The 17,457-nt window shown below is 44.4% G+C and overlaps 1 protein-coding gene and 1 long non-coding RNA gene across 4 annotated transcripts; one reads left to right on the top strand and one right to left on the bottom strand.

Moving 5' to 3' along the window:
* Positions 1 to 4,644: 4,644 nt before the first annotated feature.
* Positions 4,645 to 9,728, bottom strand: IL6 (interleukin 6). 2 transcript variants are annotated; one of them, XM_008960059.5, is made up of 5 exons: positions 9,368 to 9,728; positions 9,015 to 9,205; positions 7,843 to 7,956; positions 6,993 to 7,139; positions 4,645 to 5,241 (listed from the first exon to the last, which is right to left on the bottom strand). In XM_008960059.5, the coding sequence occupies exons 1-5, from the start codon at positions 9,384 to 9,386 to the stop codon at positions 5,074 to 5,076; spliced, it is 639 nt and encodes a 212-aa protein (XP_008958307.1). In that variant the 5' UTR covers positions 9,387 to 9,728; the 3' UTR covers positions 4,645 to 5,073. The 2 variants fall into 2 exon arrangements, with proteins under 2 accessions (XP_008958307.1, XP_063461705.1); XM_063605635.1 differs by having other exon boundaries at positions 9,015 to 9,444.
* On the top strand, positions 8,424 to 11,254 carry LOC134730662 (uncharacterized). 2 transcript variants are annotated; one of them, XR_010112570.1, is made up of 2 exons: positions 8,424 to 9,081; positions 9,726 to 11,254. It is a non-coding gene; the product is annotated as an uncharacterized LOC134730662 (long non-coding RNA). The 2 variants fall into 2 exon arrangements; XR_010112571.1 differs by having other exon boundaries at positions 8,476 to 9,081; positions 9,942 to 11,254.
* Positions 11,255 to 17,457: the final 6,203 nt, after the last annotated feature.

Raw genomic sequence — 17,457 nt, 5'->3', positions numbered from 1 at the left:
TTTAGGGGGCACCTCCCACCCAGGAATGCTGTGGTTCTTGCAGATTCATAGAGGTACTGCCTTGATAGCCTTAGACAGGATCTGGGAGAATTCTCTGGATTACCAGGCAGAGCCTCTTGTTCTCTTCTTTTACTTTCTCCCAAACATACATACAGAATCTCTCTTTCTGTTCTGAGCCACCTAAAGCTGGGGGTGAAATGACACAAGCACCCATGTGGCCACCACCACTGTGACTGCACTGGGTCACACCTGAAGCCAGCACGGCACTGGGTCTTACCCGAGGCCTGCTGTAACCACTCTCCGGCTACTGCCTATGTTTGCTGAAGGCCCTGGGGCTCAATAATCAGCAGATGGCAAAGCCAGCCAGGCCTGTGTCCTTTCTTTCAGGGTGGTGAGGTCCCCAGGGTAGGTCCAGAAGTGCCATCTGGGAGTTAGGGACCAGAGTAAAAAACTTAGAAGTCTACCTTGTAGTCTATTGTCTTGTGACTGAGCAGACACTCAACCCACAAGATGTAGTCCTTCCCACTCTTCCCTCCCCTTTTCAAAAGCAGAGAACCCTCACCCTGTAGCTACTGCCCACCTTGCTCCCCAGTGGCCTTGAGAAGTGCTACCAGACCACCATGGATGTTCCCTTAAGGCCTTAGGTCTCTTAAGTCAGCTTGTGGTGAATGCTGCCTGGGCTGAGACTCACCCTTCAGGGCAATAGGCCTCTCTCTGGCACAGGGCAGGTCCAGAAATGCCACTCATGAGTCAAAGCTTGGAATCAGGGACCCCAAGATCCCACTTGGTGCTCTACCCCCTTGTGGCGGTGTTGGTACCTAAGGTGCAACAAGATACAGCCCCGTTTACTTTTCCCTCTGCTTTTCCCAAGCAGGAGGAGTTTTGCCCCATAGCCACCATAGCTGGTAATGTGCTGAATCTCACCTGAAGCCAGCAAGTCTCAGAGGCTCACCTAAGGCCCTCGACGTAGTACCTGGGGGTCGCTACTGGTTATTCAGGGCCCAAGGGCTTTTCAGTTAGCATGTGATGAATGCTGCCAGGACTGGGTCCTTTCATTCAAGGCAGTGGGTTCCCTTCTAGCCTAGGATGTGTCTAGAAATGTTGTCTTGGAGCTTGGGTCTGGAATAGGGGCCTTATGACTCTGACTAGTGCCCTATCCTGCTGTAGCTGAGCTGGTATCCAAGATGTAAGGCCAAGTCCTCCCCACTCTTCTGTCTTCTCTCCTCAAGCAGAAAGAAAAAGTCTCTTTTGAAGCTATGACTTGCGCAGCCTAGGATTAGGAGAGGGGTGAAGCCAATACTCCCTTGGCTGCCTCAGCTGGTATCTCGGTATGTCACATGTCCCCTCAGTCCACTAGGTCTCCGGGCCTTGTTCAGCCCTAGTACTTGCCTAAGAGTTGCAGTCCTTATGGCCTAGACTGCCTTTCAAGTTTGGCCCTCAGTTGAGAGTTTTGTGGCTACTCAAGTTTGGACTGCTGGGATTGACAATTCCTCTTGGGCTAGGGATGGTTTAAATGCTCTCTCTGTGAGTGGACATCAGCTAAGTTTAGTCTGGTTTTCCTTTCTCCTCTAACAGGACAGTACTGAGTTCAATGCCCCACAATTGACGTGTTCTCCTTCTCCCAGCACCCAGAAACATTCTCCGCACCACACCACTGCTGCTGTGGATAGGGGAGGGGTAGCATCGTGATTCGGGACTGTTTTTTAATTTCTTCAGTGCCTCTTTCAGTCATATGAAGTTAAAACCAGGTACTATGTGTGCTCACCTGAGTTTTGATTCTTATGAAGGTGTTTTTTTTTTGTTTTTTTTTGTTTTTTTTTTCCTGTGCAGATAGTTGTTAACTTTGTATCCTTGCCAGGGGGTCCATTGGTGGAGCTTTCTATTCTGCCATCTCGCTCTGCCTCTTACCCACTTTCTTTTTCTTCCTTTTCTTTCCTCTCACCTCTTCATTCCTTCCCTCTCTAGACACTCCCCTCTGGCAATGTATGCTTATCTAATTATACTCTTGCTTTAAAAATCCCAGAGGCTGATCTTTAAACAAACGAGGCAGGGAGCCCCCATTGCAGAATCCTCCTGGTTAGAAGGAATCATGAACAATGAATCCATCATCTAGCTGAAGTTAAGATGATGCCAAACAGACCTCCGGACAGACAGTTACCTGAGATAGCCATCAGAACAAGACACACAGACCCTACACCACGCACCACTCCCACATATCTCCCATACCAAGTTTCTCTTTAAAAACTACTGTGATAAATTTTAAAATTCAAGATGGTACTTTAAAATGCTAGCTCACCATCTTCTTGGTTTACTGGCTTTCTGATGAACTGGCTTTTCCTCCCACCAACCTTGTCTCTCATGTCTGGCTTTCGAGTGGTGAGCAGCCAAACCAGGGTTCACTTAGATTATCTGTGCCTCTAGTATGGGTTCTCAGCACAGCCCACATTTCTTTTTGGAAACCTCATCACATGTATATTCTTTATTTAATGTCTATTTTCCCTTCCATAGTGTACTACACAAGAGGGCAGGGATCATGTCTACCCTTTCACCTCTTTCTCAGGAGCTTTCCCTGACTTATCTATGATACTCAACCCATTTTTGTTTGAAGAATGAAAGCATCAGTTGACCGCAATTTCTCTTTGTTCTTTGACTTGACCCTAGTTTTGGGAAGCCCACTTGTGATGCGTGGTTTCTAGAAATCAGAGTATGTGGCTCTTTTCTGGCTCAGCTCCTCTCGGTTTTTGACCTCTGTGGACTTTCCCTTACCCAGAAGAACTCCTCCCCTGGAGGAAGAAGTCTGTAGTGGGTAGAATGGGGAAAAGCTTTATAAGGAGACAGAACTTTTATATTGCAGGGGTTAGAAAGGGGAAATCTGCACCAAATTCCCAGTGTCGTGTTGAGATGGATAAACGAGGCCATGTTAAGTTGTCCAGATTGCCTCTCTCACTACCACTTTAGGTGGGGGAGGGGAGAGGGCAGATGAAGATTATTGCCAGTGGCAAAGGAAATGGAGGTAGGTGTACATGCACTGGCTATTCATTGCCTTCTCTGGAAGTCCTTTGAGTGTTTCTTTCTAATTCTTGCTATTTTTCCTGAAGATGAAGATACATAAACACACAGAATTAGTGATTTCCCCTAACACTATATGCCTACAAGAATTGAGGTGTCTTCTTATCTTTCTTATCTTTGATCATCTATATTTTTTTTTGTTCAAAAAATATTTACTGGGGCCTTCATTGGTCAGGTTTGGGGCCATGGGCACAGGATGCAAAGATTAATATAGGAAAGAGTCTTTTTTTAAAAAAATTATTTATTTATTTATTTATATTATTATTATTTTTTTTTTTGAGACAGAATCTCCCTCTGTTGCCCAGGATGGAGTGCAGCCCCAGGCTCTACCTCCCAGGCTCAAGCGATTATCATGTCTCAGCTTCCTGAGTAGCTGGGATTATAGGTGCGCCACCACGCCTAGCTAATTTTTGTATTTTTAGTAGAGACGGGGTTTTGCCATGTTGGCCAGGCTGGTCTTCTGACCTCAAGTGATCCTCCCGACTCAGCCTCCCAAAGTGCTGGGATTATAGGCGTGAGCACTGCTCCCAGCTCGTCTTTTTTTCCCCCCTGAAATTAGTTTTAGGTCATGAAAGGAGTCTGCTTTATTGAGGCATCCACATGCTGGCTGAGAAGAAAAAAAACATTGATTTTAAGGTGTGGTACAATGTGGTAGATGCTTTGACAGGTAGATAGGTGCAGTGCTTTAGGAACCCAGAAGAGGGAGGCAGAACTTCTAGTTATTGTTTGGAAGCTTGTACATTGTTATGCTTTATACAGTGGTTGTATAGTCCCAAAGACTTTGATTGCATATTTATAGGTATTCCCTATATTAACATGTTTTGGGATTTTCTACATCATCCCTCAGTTCCTGGGAGGCAGTGGGACCTACAGGTTAAGAGTAGGGGACCTGTAGGTAGGTAGACTTGGATTTCAAATCTGGGTCCCTGCCTGACCTTCCAGCTGGGTGACTTAGATAAATTACTTAGTCTTCCACAACCAGAAAGGAGTGTGCAAGTGCTGGGGTTAAATGACGTGATGGATGCAACACATTTAATGATGCCTGGCATGTAGTAGGTGCTTATATGTGTATATATATGTGTGTGTGTATATATATATAGTATATATATATAGTATATATACATATATAGTATATATATAGTATATAGTATATATACATATATAGTATATATAGTATATAGTATATATACATATATAGTATATATATAGTATATAGTATATATACATATATAGTATATATAGTATATATACATATATAGTATATATATAGTATATAGTATATATACATATATAGTATATATAGTATATATACATATATAGTATATATACATATATAGTATATATAGTATGTATATAATATATATACATATATAGTATATGTGTGTATATATAGTATATATGTATTATATATAGTGTATATATGTATTATATATAGTATATATATAATATATAGTATATATGTATTATATATAGTATATATGTATTATATATAGTGATTGATTAGCTTTTTTTGGTCGTGGTGGTGGCAGTGACAAGAAACTTGTTTATATTAAGCTTCACGTGACACATTCAAAGTTGCTGAATTTTTTAAAATGTGATTTATTGGTATAAAAACCATTTATACATTATATAAATACAATATAAATATTTCTTTAAAAATATGTATAAGTTAGCCATTTATTTGAGGTAAGCCTACACTTTCCAAGAAATGATCTGGCTCTGAAACAAAGGATATTCAAACTGCATAGCCACTTTCCATTATTATTTCAAAACTAATACATAAAATATTTCAAGTGGTACTTCATAAAAATATAAATATGACTTACATAAATTAACTCAGCTTCACATATTTAAATATTAATAAATTAAAAATAATTAAAATAGTGTCCTAACGCTCATACTTTTAGTTCTCCATAGAGAACAACATAAGTTCTGTGCCCAGTGGACAGGTTTCTGACCAGAAGAAGGAATGCCCATTAACAACAACAATCTGAGGTGCCCATGCTACATTTGCCGAAGAGCCCTCAGGCTGGACTGCAGGAACTCCTTAAAGCTGCGCAGGATGAGATGAGTTGTCATGTCCTGCAGCCACTGGTTCTGTGCCTGCAGCTTCGTCAGCAGGCTGGCATTTGTGGTTGGGTCAGGGGTGGTTATTGCATCTAGATTCTTTGCCTGAAGGAAAATGAAAGTAAAAAGGATTGTTTAAATGTTGAATAAATCCTTTGCAGTGGAGGGATGCTCTGGGCTATGGGATGATGTTCAAAAGTGAAATGTGAGGTGAATGAGATTAACTGGGGTGTCTGCTCTGAGTAGGACCCTTCCATAGCAACAAACTTCTTCTTTTTTTTTTTTTTTTTGAGTCAAGGTCTCGCTCTGTCACCCAGGCTGGAGTGCAGTGGTGCACAGCAACCTCTGCCTCCTGGGTTCAAGTGATTCATGTGCCTCAGCCTTCTGAGTAGCTGGGTTACAGGTATATGCCACCATGCCTGGCTAACTTTTTTGTATTTTTAAGTAGAGATGGGGTTTTACCATGTTGACCAGGCTGGTCTTAAACTCCTGGCCTCAAATGATCCACCCACCTCAGCCTCCCAAAGTGCTGGGATTATATCAGCACTGTGCCTGGCTCACAGCAACCAACTTCTAATCATCCCTTTGCTGTTCTGTCTCCCATTAGACCACAAGCATCCTGAGGGAAGCACCACTATCATTTTTGTTTGTTTGGTTTTGGTTTTTTGTAGAGATGGGGTCTTGCTATGTTATCCAGGCTTGTCTTGAACTCCTGGCCTTAGGAGTTCAAGGAATTCTCACCTTAGGCTCCCAAAGTTTAGGGAATACAGGCATGAGCCACCAAGCCTGACCAGCATCACTATCTTATTTGTTTGTATTCTGTCATATGAAATAATGCCTGGCACATAGTTCATATTTAGTATATGAATGAAGAGCCCATACTTAAAGGCATTTTAATATGGGTTCTTCAGTGGCCTCTAAATCTAATACTTTTCTCCAGTTTCCCTCTCACCATCCCTTTAGGATCTGTTGAAAGACCACTGATCCGGTGGTGTAAAGAGGACTGGGAAACACCTTTCCGTAGACCCACCATATGGGATAAGTAACTTGTGGAAGGCCTTAAACCTCCAAGTGTGGTCCTGGAATTCTGCAGCATCACCAGGGATATAAGCCTGGTAGAAATTTGACCCTCAAACCCACCCGAGGCTTGCTAAGTCAGACTCCACACCACAAGAAGATGCCCGGGGAATTCCCATGCATGTTAACATATGAGAAACCCTGGCTTAAGTAGAAATGGCAGAGGCAGGATCAGCACCAAGGGTTTCATTCTAGGCCCCTTCTTATTGAACTTTGGCTCCTCCACATGCTAGCCAGCAAGTCTTTACTCCCTGCTGTCTGAATAGCCAGCTACTGGTGGCCAAAGCCTTTGGTACCTCTTTCCACCCTTGAGTCTCTGACCATTTCTCTGAACTAACTCTCTGGTAAAAGGTAGGAAAAAGAATTGAAACAACCACAATGAGAAGAATGTCACTTGGCAATGACTAAAATCTTAAAACCATTTTGTGCTCCTTGGTCTTTGTTTCTGTGGATCACTGGCTGGAGTTGGATGCACTTTTTTCTGCCCCCCCCCCCTTTTGTTTTTAAATCTCTTGCACTATTAAAAATTGATGTTAAAATCCACCTCAGTTAATATATAGTTTAAAATACAGTTATTGATATCCTTTGCAGAAGAGAGCCAACCGACCAAACAAACAAAAAAAGATTTAACAATAACAATCAGAAACTATTTCTCAGACTCTTTTGTTTACTTGTAGCCTTCTCTTTTGGAAGTGGCATTGCATCCCTGAGTTGTCCAGGACACTGTCTTTGAGCCTGTCTTCCCCCACACCAAGTTGAGGGAATGAGGACACACCCACCTTTTTCTGCAGGAACTGGATCAGGACTTTTGTACTCATCTGCACAGCTCTGGCTTGTTCCTCACTACTCTCAAATCTGTTCTGGAGGTACTCTAGGTATACCTCAAACTCCAAAAGACCAGTGATGATTTTCACCAGGCAAGTCTCCTAAGAGGAAAGATGGTGGGAAAATTGGTTATCGCCAGGAGATAGAATCAATTTGAAAAGTTAAAATTGCCACAGTTCGACATCTTTTCCCTCTGCTCCTCTAGAGAACTTCAAGTACCTCTTAGGCAGCATGTTTTGGGACATTGGACAGCACCATTTTAAATAACTGGACAATCAGAGGCCCCATATAATTAGTTTTATCCAAAGCCCAACAGATGCTAGAATGTGGCAATGGGGATCCTTCTCTGATTCTCCCCCTTGATGTTCTTCCTGCACTCTTGCCTTTATTAATGCTGGGCTGGAACCTCCTTTTATAAAATAATCAGAAGACAGTGCAGGTTATCTCACTGTGGAGAATGAGCTGGGCAGGGAGGGCAGACCTGGACCCTGCCAGGGGCAGCCAGACAGGGAAAAGGCCCTGAGACTACCTTTCCCAGGATGAACTAATTAAACCTGTGGGAGTTTTAAACATTTGATAGTTGTTAAAATCTCACCACAGTGGCACCATCTCTGGCCATACCTGTCCAAGAATAAACTACCTTTAAAAAAGCTTGAAGTTGGCCTCCTCATGAAATTTACATAACATTCTTTACATTTACCCACTTTTTATTGCTGCCTGGATCTATATGTATACAGGCACTGCATGCAAGAGGGAGAAGTTTTGCCTAAGGAATAGTGAAAAGTGAGTGCGACAAGTTGGTACCTCATTGAATCCAGATTGGAAGCATCCATCTTTTTCAGCCATCTTTGGAAGGTTCAGGTTGTTTTCTGCCAGTGCCTCTTTGCTGCTTTCACACATGTTACTCTTGTTACATGTCTGGGAAAGAATACCAGAATTGTTATCACCTAAGTGCCCCTAAAACAAACACCACTAGAGGGCCTTTTCATTGTTCAACCACAGCCAGGAAAGTCTCTAAGAAAAATGAAGCTACAACTCATTGGCATCCTGGCAAGCAAATTCCAGTGGAGTGGGGGCACACTTGGGTTCAGTTCCAAGCTCACCTGTGACTTTAGGTGTGTTACTTAATCCTGAGTCTCAGTTTCCTTATCTCCAAAAACCTTCCTTGCAAATTTGTTTTGAAGATTAGACACAATATTTATTTAAAGTGCCTGGCACACAGTAGATACTTAATAACAGCAATTTTGACAATAATTAGGTGAATATAATTCAAGCCATAGAATGTTCCAGCAGGAAGGACCTATGAGATCACCTAGTCCACCCCCAATTTTACTGATGGAGTCCAGAGGTGGTAGGGAATTTACCCAAGATCACAAGGCTGGTTTGGCAGAACCAGAATTCGAGTGTGGGCTCCCAATCTCCTCTCCTGTGTTCTTTTCTTTCTACCAAACAGGACCAAAATACCTTGCATTGAAAGTGGGGAGATGCTTTAACCTATTTATGATTTGCCACTTTGGTGGGCTCTGAGGTATGAATCTTAGCTGGAATGGCTTTGAGGAATCCTAACCATTGAGTTTACATAACCAAAAAGTACTGCAACTGCTCTGAGAAGCTGAACATGCCTTTCAGGTGGCACTTTTCTAGTCCTTCCAAAGCCCGGGGGACAAAAAGGAGCTTCACAGACCTAATTTTTTGGTAAGGGAAAAGGAAGCCCTGAGAAGCAATAACCCTCAGCTCATGCCAAGGGTGGGCATGGATTTCAGACCCATTCTGCATTTTCCAGAAAGGAAAGGAACCTCCTGACACCAGCAAAGGATAAATACAGAAGTCAGTCTAGTCGGCCCCGTTGGCCTCAAATCTACAGTGCTCTAGAACCCAGCAAAGACCTCCTAATGCAGGCAGCCCCCGGCCACACGCAGGGGCAAGGGGAAGGCATGCGCACCGGGCCCTTCAACCCCATCGCCAAGCCTACCCACCTCCTTTCTCAGGGCTGAGATGCCGTCGAGGATGTACCGAATTTGTTTGTCAATTCGTTCTGAAGAGGTGAGTGGCTGTCTGTGTGGGGCGGCTACATCTTTGGAATCTTCTCCTGGGGGTACTGGGGCAGGGAAGGCAGCAGGCAACACCAGGAGCAGCCCCAGGGAGAAGGCAACTGGACCGAAGGCGCCTGTGCCGGAGGGGAGCGAGCGCAGGGGTGAGCTGACAGCACAGCTGGGAGCCTGCCTCTGCTGCTGGCCGCCCGCCAGCCCTCCCTGGGCCACACACCCCTCCCTCACACAGGGCTCGACCGCCGCTGGCAGTTCCAGGGCTAAGGATTTCCTGCACTTACTTGTGGAGACGGAGTTCATAGCTGGGCTCCTGGAGGGGAGATAGAGCTTCTCTTTCGTTCCCGGTGGGCTCGAGGGCAGAATGAGCCTCAGACATCTCCAGTCCTATATTTATTGGGGGTTGAGACTCTAATATTGAGACTCATGGGAAAATCCCACATTTGATAAATCTTTGTTGGAGGGTGAGGGTGGGGCCAGAGCGGGTGGGGCTGATTGGAAACCTTATTAAGATTGTGCAATGTGACGTCCTTTAGCATCGCAAGACACAACTAGGGGGAAAAGTGCAGCTTAGGTCGTCATTGAGGCTAGCGCTAAGAAGCAGAATCACTCTTCCTTTACTTTCTTTTTTTCTTTTATTAGTGACTCAGCACTTTGGCATGTCTTGACAAAGAGTAAAGCTGAAGTCATGCACGAAGTTTTACAAAGAGAAAAAAAATAAGCTAAAGCTATGTTTTTTGAAAAAAAAAATTTTTTTTCAGTGACCAGATTAACAGGCTAGAATTTAGCGTTCCAGTTAATTTGTATTTGTAAAAACCGAAGATGTTCTGAACTGAGTTTCCTCTGACTCCATCGCAGCCCCCCAAGCCTGGGATTATGAAGAAGGTAATACTACCAGTCATCTGAGTTCTTCTGTGTTCTGGCTCTCCCTGTGAGCGGCTGTTGTAGAACTGCCTGGCCACCCTCAAATTTCGTGCAGTTACTTCAAGGCGTCTCCAGGTGGAGTGTGTGACTCCTTTTTGCCACCGCGTGGCTTCTGCCACTTTCTTCACCTGCTTCAGCCCACTTAGAGGAGGTTGGCTGCTGCCCTGCCCTCTCCCAAGTGACCCCTTGGGAATCCTCCCAGTGAGGACTTTGCTCTCTGTGCCAGAGGCTTGCCTTGTGCTGCCAGTGCTCTCCCCATTGCCACTGAGTCTCTTCACCACTGTTTCACTGGGGCACCTGCTTGGGCCCCAGGTCTCCTGGAGCCCTGAAATTACTGAAGCCCACTTGGTTCAGGGCAGAAAGGGGGAGAATACTACTCACCTCTTTGTTGGGGATGTCAAAGGAGGACCTTGTGGCATCTTGTAGAGTTTGTGTTTATCGCTCCCTCTCCCTGTAAGTCTTGATTTGAAATCAAAAGAAGCTAGAAGGAAACTACGGACGCAGGCACGGCTCTAGGCTCCGAATCTGCTTCCCCGTCGGCACCCAAGAATTTCTTATTGGGTCAAGCTGGTTCAGAAGCCCTCTTCCCTCAGGATGGTGTCTCTTGCAGGAGGATCCTTGGTCTCATGCAAATGGGCTCTAGACTAGGTTGTCCCTCCAGTCTCCAGAGACCCAGACAGCTCTGAGATGGCTTCAGGCTGAAACCAGACCCTTGCACAACACCAAAACACTTATTTACCAAACATGGTGTTACCTTCACAATCGGTTTCTTTGCTTTGCTAAGAAGAGATCTCTTCAAGATCGATAAAACAGTGACCTCTGTTGGGCATTTACTCAAGTTTTGTTTCGTGCATAACATTTCAGGACCCGCCTGTTGGGGAAAGTGAGGTCATCCATTCTTCACCGATTGTCTAAACAGAGAGACAGTGGTCCTCTGCCGCGGTGGGATTTTTTGGTGTGAAAATGAAAATGGGGGAGGATGGCTGGATGGTTTCATTTTTAGTGCTCTCCTGTCTTAAGCAACGTAGACACTCCTGAACCAAGTTCTCTTTCCTGCATGAAACGAAGCCACTGCTCCCAGCTCCGCAGCTGTGCACTGTGATCCGTCTATGTAATGTGAGATTGCTTTTACTCAACTATCTATTTTTTAGAAAATACAATTCAATAAATTTCAAGTACTTGAACTGAGTGACACAATACAACACACAGATTTATCTTTTCAATAAAAAGTGTTTTTTAAATAGGAAGTTCGTGTTCATGATAAAATGTTCAAATAGGACATCAGGGCATGCAGGGAAAAGTGTCTCCTTCCTCTCCTGGCTCCTTTTCCCAGAGGTACCACCTAATTGCCTGTATTTTCAACCAAATCCTCTGTTATCCTAGCCTGGGAAAGGTTTTCTCGTCTTCCCAGCTGTTTGATCCTGGCTGTTACATCAAGGACCTGTGCCCTTGTTTATTCACCTATAAAACGGGGGTAATAATAGTTCTTCCTTTCTAGGGCTGTTGTGAAGATGGAACGTGATGCAGTGTAAAAAATTCCTGGCGCATAGTAATCCCACAATACATGCTAGCTCTTTGAACATTCCTTGGCTCAGAGTCTCTGCCTTGGAGAGCTCTTCCAGTTCGGCTATATCAGTTCACCTGGTGTCTTGCCTATGAAGGAATTATGAATGAACCAGGCCTCTGTGCCAGCAATGAGCTGGTCTCCCAATCATTTTCCCTCAAAAGAAATGAGATTCTGTGTTTTGTTGAAAATGTTTTATGGCACAAAGTGCAAAATGAAAAATAATAATAATTTTCTTTTTTGAGAACATTAAGATCCCCAAACCAGGTCTCTTGTTTTAGATAATTAGTCCAGCTTGTGTCTTGCTCCTACTAGACTTTTTCCAAGCCTTCCACTAAGTGTTTTTATGTCAGAATTCCACAGCCTTCCCTGTGCATGGTGATTGCCATTAATTCAAACTCCTGATAGTGGCCCTCGAGGGTGAAGGGGCCTGATGCTTCTGGGGTCAAGAAAGGGCAAACTGTGGGAAGGCATGTGTGTAGGGAGCTTGGAGACACTGTCTGCCCCCTGCACATCGCAGCATGGCACTTTATTAGTATCAATGCTTTGGGCTGGAATTTGCTTGTGGGAGAGATGGGCTCTACCTTGCTCCAAAAACGTTGATGTAACTGACATGTGCAATTCCACAATGATAGCTTCCTTCCTTTGCATCTCAATGGATTTCTCGCGTGGAGAGCTCATTCTTTGTTTTTTCTTGTTTTGTTTTGTTTTTTCTCTTGAGAAGGAGTCTTGCTCTGTTGCCCAGGCTGGAGGGCAATGGCATGATCTTGGCTCACTTCAACCGCTGCCTCCCAGGTTCAAGCAATTCTCTTGCCTCAGCCTCCTGAGTAGCTGGGACTACAGATGCATGCCACCACGCCCAGCTACTTTTTGTATTTTTAGTAGAAACGGGGTTTTGCCATGTTGGCCAGGCGGGTCTTGAACTCCTGACCTCAGGTGATCCACCCGCCTCGGCCTCCCAAAGTGCTGGGTTTACAGGCGTGAACCACTGTGCCCAGCCCCTTGTATTTTTTAAAGGGCAGTTTTAGGTCATAGCAAAATGGAGAGGAAGGTACAGAGATTTCCCATATATTCCCCTCTCCCCCCAACTCTCCCCCGTATTTTAGTATGAATACATGACCAGAAAAGTCTGTGCTGTCAGCATTTATTAACTAATACTTTAGTTGCTGGATTGCATCATAGCTGATGTGAAGTGAGCGCCAGCTGAGATCAAGAGAGGCCAGACAAATGGGAGTGCACAGGGAGGAAGCAGCAACTTGGCTTCCTGTGCCACCAGTGTAGGGCTGGCATGTCCTATCTGGGTCTCCCAGAATTACTGCCCATGACTGCTTTCTTACATGATGGTGGAGTCCAGTTCAGAATCTAGTAATACATTTGAGACCAAGGGGGAAAAGTAGCTTCCATTTGGTACTTAAGCTCTCAGGAGGAGAAGTGTTCTCCACGTCTCAGGAGTTAAGATGTAGTGTTGTGCTCTTTCTCTATATTCTGGGGGTTGGAGATGGATGAGTCTGTGATTTAACAGGAGGGAGTACAGCAAGAAAAAACGGGAAGTCCTGGGTACTAGGGAACTTGCAGTTGCTGCCAGAATGTAGTTTCACTTGTTGCCAAGTCGTAAGAAGTTTGTAAACTGAAACAGTGGGTGATTTAACAGCTTCTTCTGGGGTTGAGTCCCACTGAGCAGACACCAGGCTCTAAGGCTCTGGGAAATGTCCTGCTTTGATGGTGGTATTACTTGAAGAGAGAATTTTAGGGACATGTGGTGTGTCAATTTAGAAAGAGCCAGCTGATGTTGGAGGGCAGCCAGGCCTGGTGACCAAAGCTCTTCACAGTTTCCTGCCTGGTCTGGTCTCAGTCCTGGCTTTGCAGCCTCAGCTCTGATGTCCTGTTGTAGCTCCTTGGTCTGGTGAATTCTTGGTCTGGCCTCAGCTTTTCTGAGGGGGAGGATGTTCAGGGGCTGGACCTAGCTCCTCCTAGACTAGAGAAGGGGCACATCTGCCCTGCTGTGTTTCTCATTCAAAACTCTATAGGGAGGTCATCTGTTCTGTGCCCTCATTATTTTGCTATGTGACTTACCTTCCCCCTGCTGAAGTGGAAAATCCCAGGCATCTTGGGAGGGAAGTAGCCTCTCCGGGGGCAAAAAGTGTAGATTCTCTTTGCCTTGGGACACCCCCGTACCCCTTTCCGTGGGTCTCTAGGCTTGGAAGAGAGTGCCCTGATTGCAAACTTCTCTGAAGCTAGTTTGCTGATGAGAAAAATGGCTTTGCTGGTCCTGAAGAAGCCCCATTTGGCCCTGCCCCCATGGCTGGGGAGGTCCCTCGGACTGAGTTTCAGTGCTTTGCCTCTTCTCCATCTGTGGAGTAGGCTTTCTATGGTGGTGGCCACTGGTTCTGCTTTATAATTAGGAAACTTCCAATTTGTCAGCGAGCAGTAATACGTTCATTTATTATCACGAGTCATTTGAGCCATCTTTGGTTTCTCCAAAGATCTCAGTTCTCTGAGTTCAGTGTCATCAGCAGAAACTAAGCATGCAAAGCATTGGCTGGTTTTCTCTACTCTTTTCCCTCAAAATTAAGGTACTAAGAACCCATTTGAAATCATCACATGTAATGGCCAGACCAGGGGATTCTACTGGCCTGGTTATGACGTCTTTTACCTCCCTTCCTTGCCCTTTTGGTTAGTTATTTGCTAAAAGGAGAGTGTCTTAGTCGCTCTGAACTAAGCCTCCTTAGCAAGCTGAATCCATGAAGAGAGGCCATTCTAGTCTTCATGGTGGAATAATTTCCACGAAATGCTTTGGACATGTTGAGGACTCTGTAATTCTGAGACATTGGGGTCCATTATTTCTGAAGATGGGTACACCTGGATTGATTTAAAATGTTATGGAAGAATTCAGATCCAGGTAAGCAAGTTGAAGAATCATAGGCAATTTCTTCAAGCTATTGAATTCTATGTCATGTGTACCTATGTATGTGTGTGGATGTCTGCGGCACAGAGCAGAGCCCTTGGTCTATAGACCTACCATAGATATCGTTCCAAGGGGTGCTGCCTGCCTCATATGAGTGTGGCCTTACAGGCCTGGGTACCCAGAAAGCCTGGACCGGCCATCTGCTGTCACTTTTCTCCCAGGCCTGCAGCCCTTCCTGTGCTGCTGGATCTGTACAGTGGTCTATGTCTGAGCCACATTACTGTGTCCCCCAAGGGCACTGTGGGATTCCCTATATCTCTCACCCTGGAAGCCATATTTTCTATGTGCTACTTTTCTGTGGGTGAGACGGGGGTCGGGGAGAGGTGGGGACAGGAGGGAAGGCACCCATCAGCTTGGCAAGTGATCTGGATGTGTGGAAATGGCTTCCTATTGCCAAAGGCTTGTTTGGGGGCTTGCTGCCTAAGCAGTTGCCACCAAGTGCCTCAGATCCTCCTATCTCTCTAGGACAACCAATAGAGAGGCTGTCATGCACATTCTTTCTCTGTGTTAAGTTTGTTCACCATGGGCCCAGTGAAACTACTGAAGACACCAGGTATGTAGTCAGGGGCAGGTCAGGTGTCAGAGGGAAATTTGAGTCCTGGGCTGTTTCTGTCTGACATTGTGTGGGTAATCGGTTGGCCAGGCTTGTAAAAGCCCTGTTGCCCTTCTTGGCTTGATTTAGATTGCAGGATTCAGAAGGAAGTGGGGGTTTTATACTGCCAGCAAAAAATTTTGGCTGAATGTAGGGTTTCCCTGAATTAGGCTTGTCTTTTTACTGCATTGCCAAATCCTCGGCTTCTTGCGTCTTGGGAGTGTAACTGTTGGCAGATGAAAGTGTTCAGATGACGATGAACTGAGGATTTGGGGCAAAGTACTCTCCCACCTTAGGGGTTTGCTGAATTCCCTCCTAGCTCCAGGATTCTGTGGTTCTGTGATTCTGTGGATTTTCATTAGCCATGCTTATTAATCAAGAGTCTACTGTTAATGGGACTATAGGAATAGGAGTCTCTAAATTAAGAAATACTTTTTGAAAGCCCAAAAGCCTGATGCTGTCTTCTAGTTCCCACCCAAGGACCTGTTAGTGGAAGTGCTTTGACTGGGCAGGGTGCCACCCATTTTGACATGCCCAGATCTTAGTGGCTTCAGGGAGAGACTAAACTGATTCAGGAGATTCTAGAGCCCTGGTAAGGGCTGCTACCTGAAAGGAGGTAGCAGATTTCTTAATTATTTCTTAATTATTATACAAGCATAATTATTATACAATTAATTATTTCTTAATTATTATACAGGCCAGACCAGGCTTCCTGGGTACCCAGGCCTGTAAAGCCACACTCATATGAGGTATTCAAATTAAATGTTTTTAATTTAAAAACAAGTAATACATTTTCAATGTAGAAAACAGAAAAGAGAGATAAACAAAAGGAAAAAATTATAAAATACATTATCTTAGTACCCAGTAGTAGTCATTGTTATCACTATGGTGTAATCATTCTAGTCATTTGTACATTTTTTCATATGTATCTAGGTGTAATGGGAAAATGCCATCCATGGCGTTTGATAACCTGCTTTCCCTATTTATACTCCTTTGTATGCGTAACATTCTGGATAACTCTGAGTAGAGGTGAAGTAAATAATAGCTGTAGGTATACCAATCAGAGTTCAGAGGGGAAACATCAAGTGAGGTTTACAGATGACTCCTGCATATGCACACAATTCACTTGTTAAGGCACGGGGAAAGAGTTCATATCTTAATGGGGGTAAGATGCATTTAAAATAATCACTGAGTTTCCTGGAGGGTTAACTTACCAGTTGTTCATGGAGCAGTGTAATCCCTAAATCAAGCTGTGAAAATTGTTTGGCATCATGAAAATGAGTTTGCAGTTCAGCTGAACTTTGCTTTTCAGCTGGTTCTGGGATATAACCATGCTTTTGTTGGACCCCACAATGGGCATCAGTAGCTCATTGCTCTTCCTTGGTGGCAGGACATACGGAGAGTTGTCATGAATGATGGGATCATCATCTTTTCTCATCTTGTGTGGCCCGTTACCTCTAATACATTGACATTTCTTATCAAGGTCTGTTTTGCAAGGCAAAAAAAATGTAAACCTTGATAAGGACTTTGTAGTCTTGCAACATTTCTCTCCTTTCCATCTCCAGGTCTGGTTATATCTCCCTCAGGTGGCCTCTCGCTTATTGTGATTGTGTTACTTGTGCAAGAGAAACTGCATTTCCTGTGGGAGCAGAAGCAAGACCCACCACAAAGCAGAGAGCTTCTCTTGATAACGGTCAGGGAAGGAGTTTGAGTGTTTGGCCATGGTCTTGCTTGAGGATTCTGAGATGCTAAAATGAGCTACTGTTGGGTTTTTTAGCATTTCTTCTCTCTCTAGAACTCATCAAAAATATAATAGTAAGCACCAATGTGGAATAGTTTTGAGGTACTGAGTGAAGTCCTTTGAGGATTCGTGGCCTTTGAATTCTATAACGACACCATTGTTTTCCTTCTAAGGTACTTTGAGTAATTGACATGTAGGATTAATCAGGTACTTATTGGATGCCAGGTGCTGGACTAGAGGCTTTACACACATTAATTCATTTGAACTTCACTCTATGGAGGTGACTATTTTATTCTCACTTTATGGATAAGAAACTGAAGTTCAGAGAGGTTAAATGATTTACCTGAGATGATGCAGGAACCCAGAATCATGAAAAAAGTTCATTGGTCTTTGGGAGAAGAGGTAAAATGGGGTGGGTAAATTGGAGGTAGGGTTGTCAGAAGAACAGTGACATGATGAAAGTATTTCATCTGAGTGAGCAGGAAGAAGACCCCAGGGGATTGTAGTCTGGGAGGTGGGCTCAGAGGCCGTTGCAAACATCTCAGCATGAGACCAGATGGAGGAGCCCAGGCAGGGTTGCACAGGAGC

The sequence above is a fragment of the Pan paniscus genome, chromosome 6, assembly GCF_029289425.2.
Source record: "Pan paniscus chromosome 6, NHGRI_mPanPan1-v2.0_pri, whole genome shotgun sequence".
NCBI classification, from domain to species: Eukaryota; Metazoa; Chordata; class Mammalia; order Primates; family Hominidae; genus Pan; species Pan paniscus.
The sequence above is the reverse complement of the archived record's forward strand: the minus strand, read 5'-3'. Positions and strand labels throughout refer to the sequence as shown.

Excerpts from the sequence above, each read along its gene's own strand:
- IL6 (XM_063605635.1), bottom strand. The coding sequence starts at position 9,386 with ATGAACTCCGTCTCCACAAGTAAGTGCAGGAAATCCTTAGCCCTGGAA. Across the intron at positions 7,957-9,014 it reads TCTCAGCCCTGAGAAAGGAG|ACATGTAACAAGAGTAACAT; the intron begins GTGGGTAGGCTT and ends ATTCTTTCCCAG. Across the intron at positions 7,140-7,842 it reads TCCAATCTGGATTCAATGAG|GAGACTTGCCTGGTGAAAAT; the intron begins GTACCAACTTGT and ends CTTTCCTCTTAG.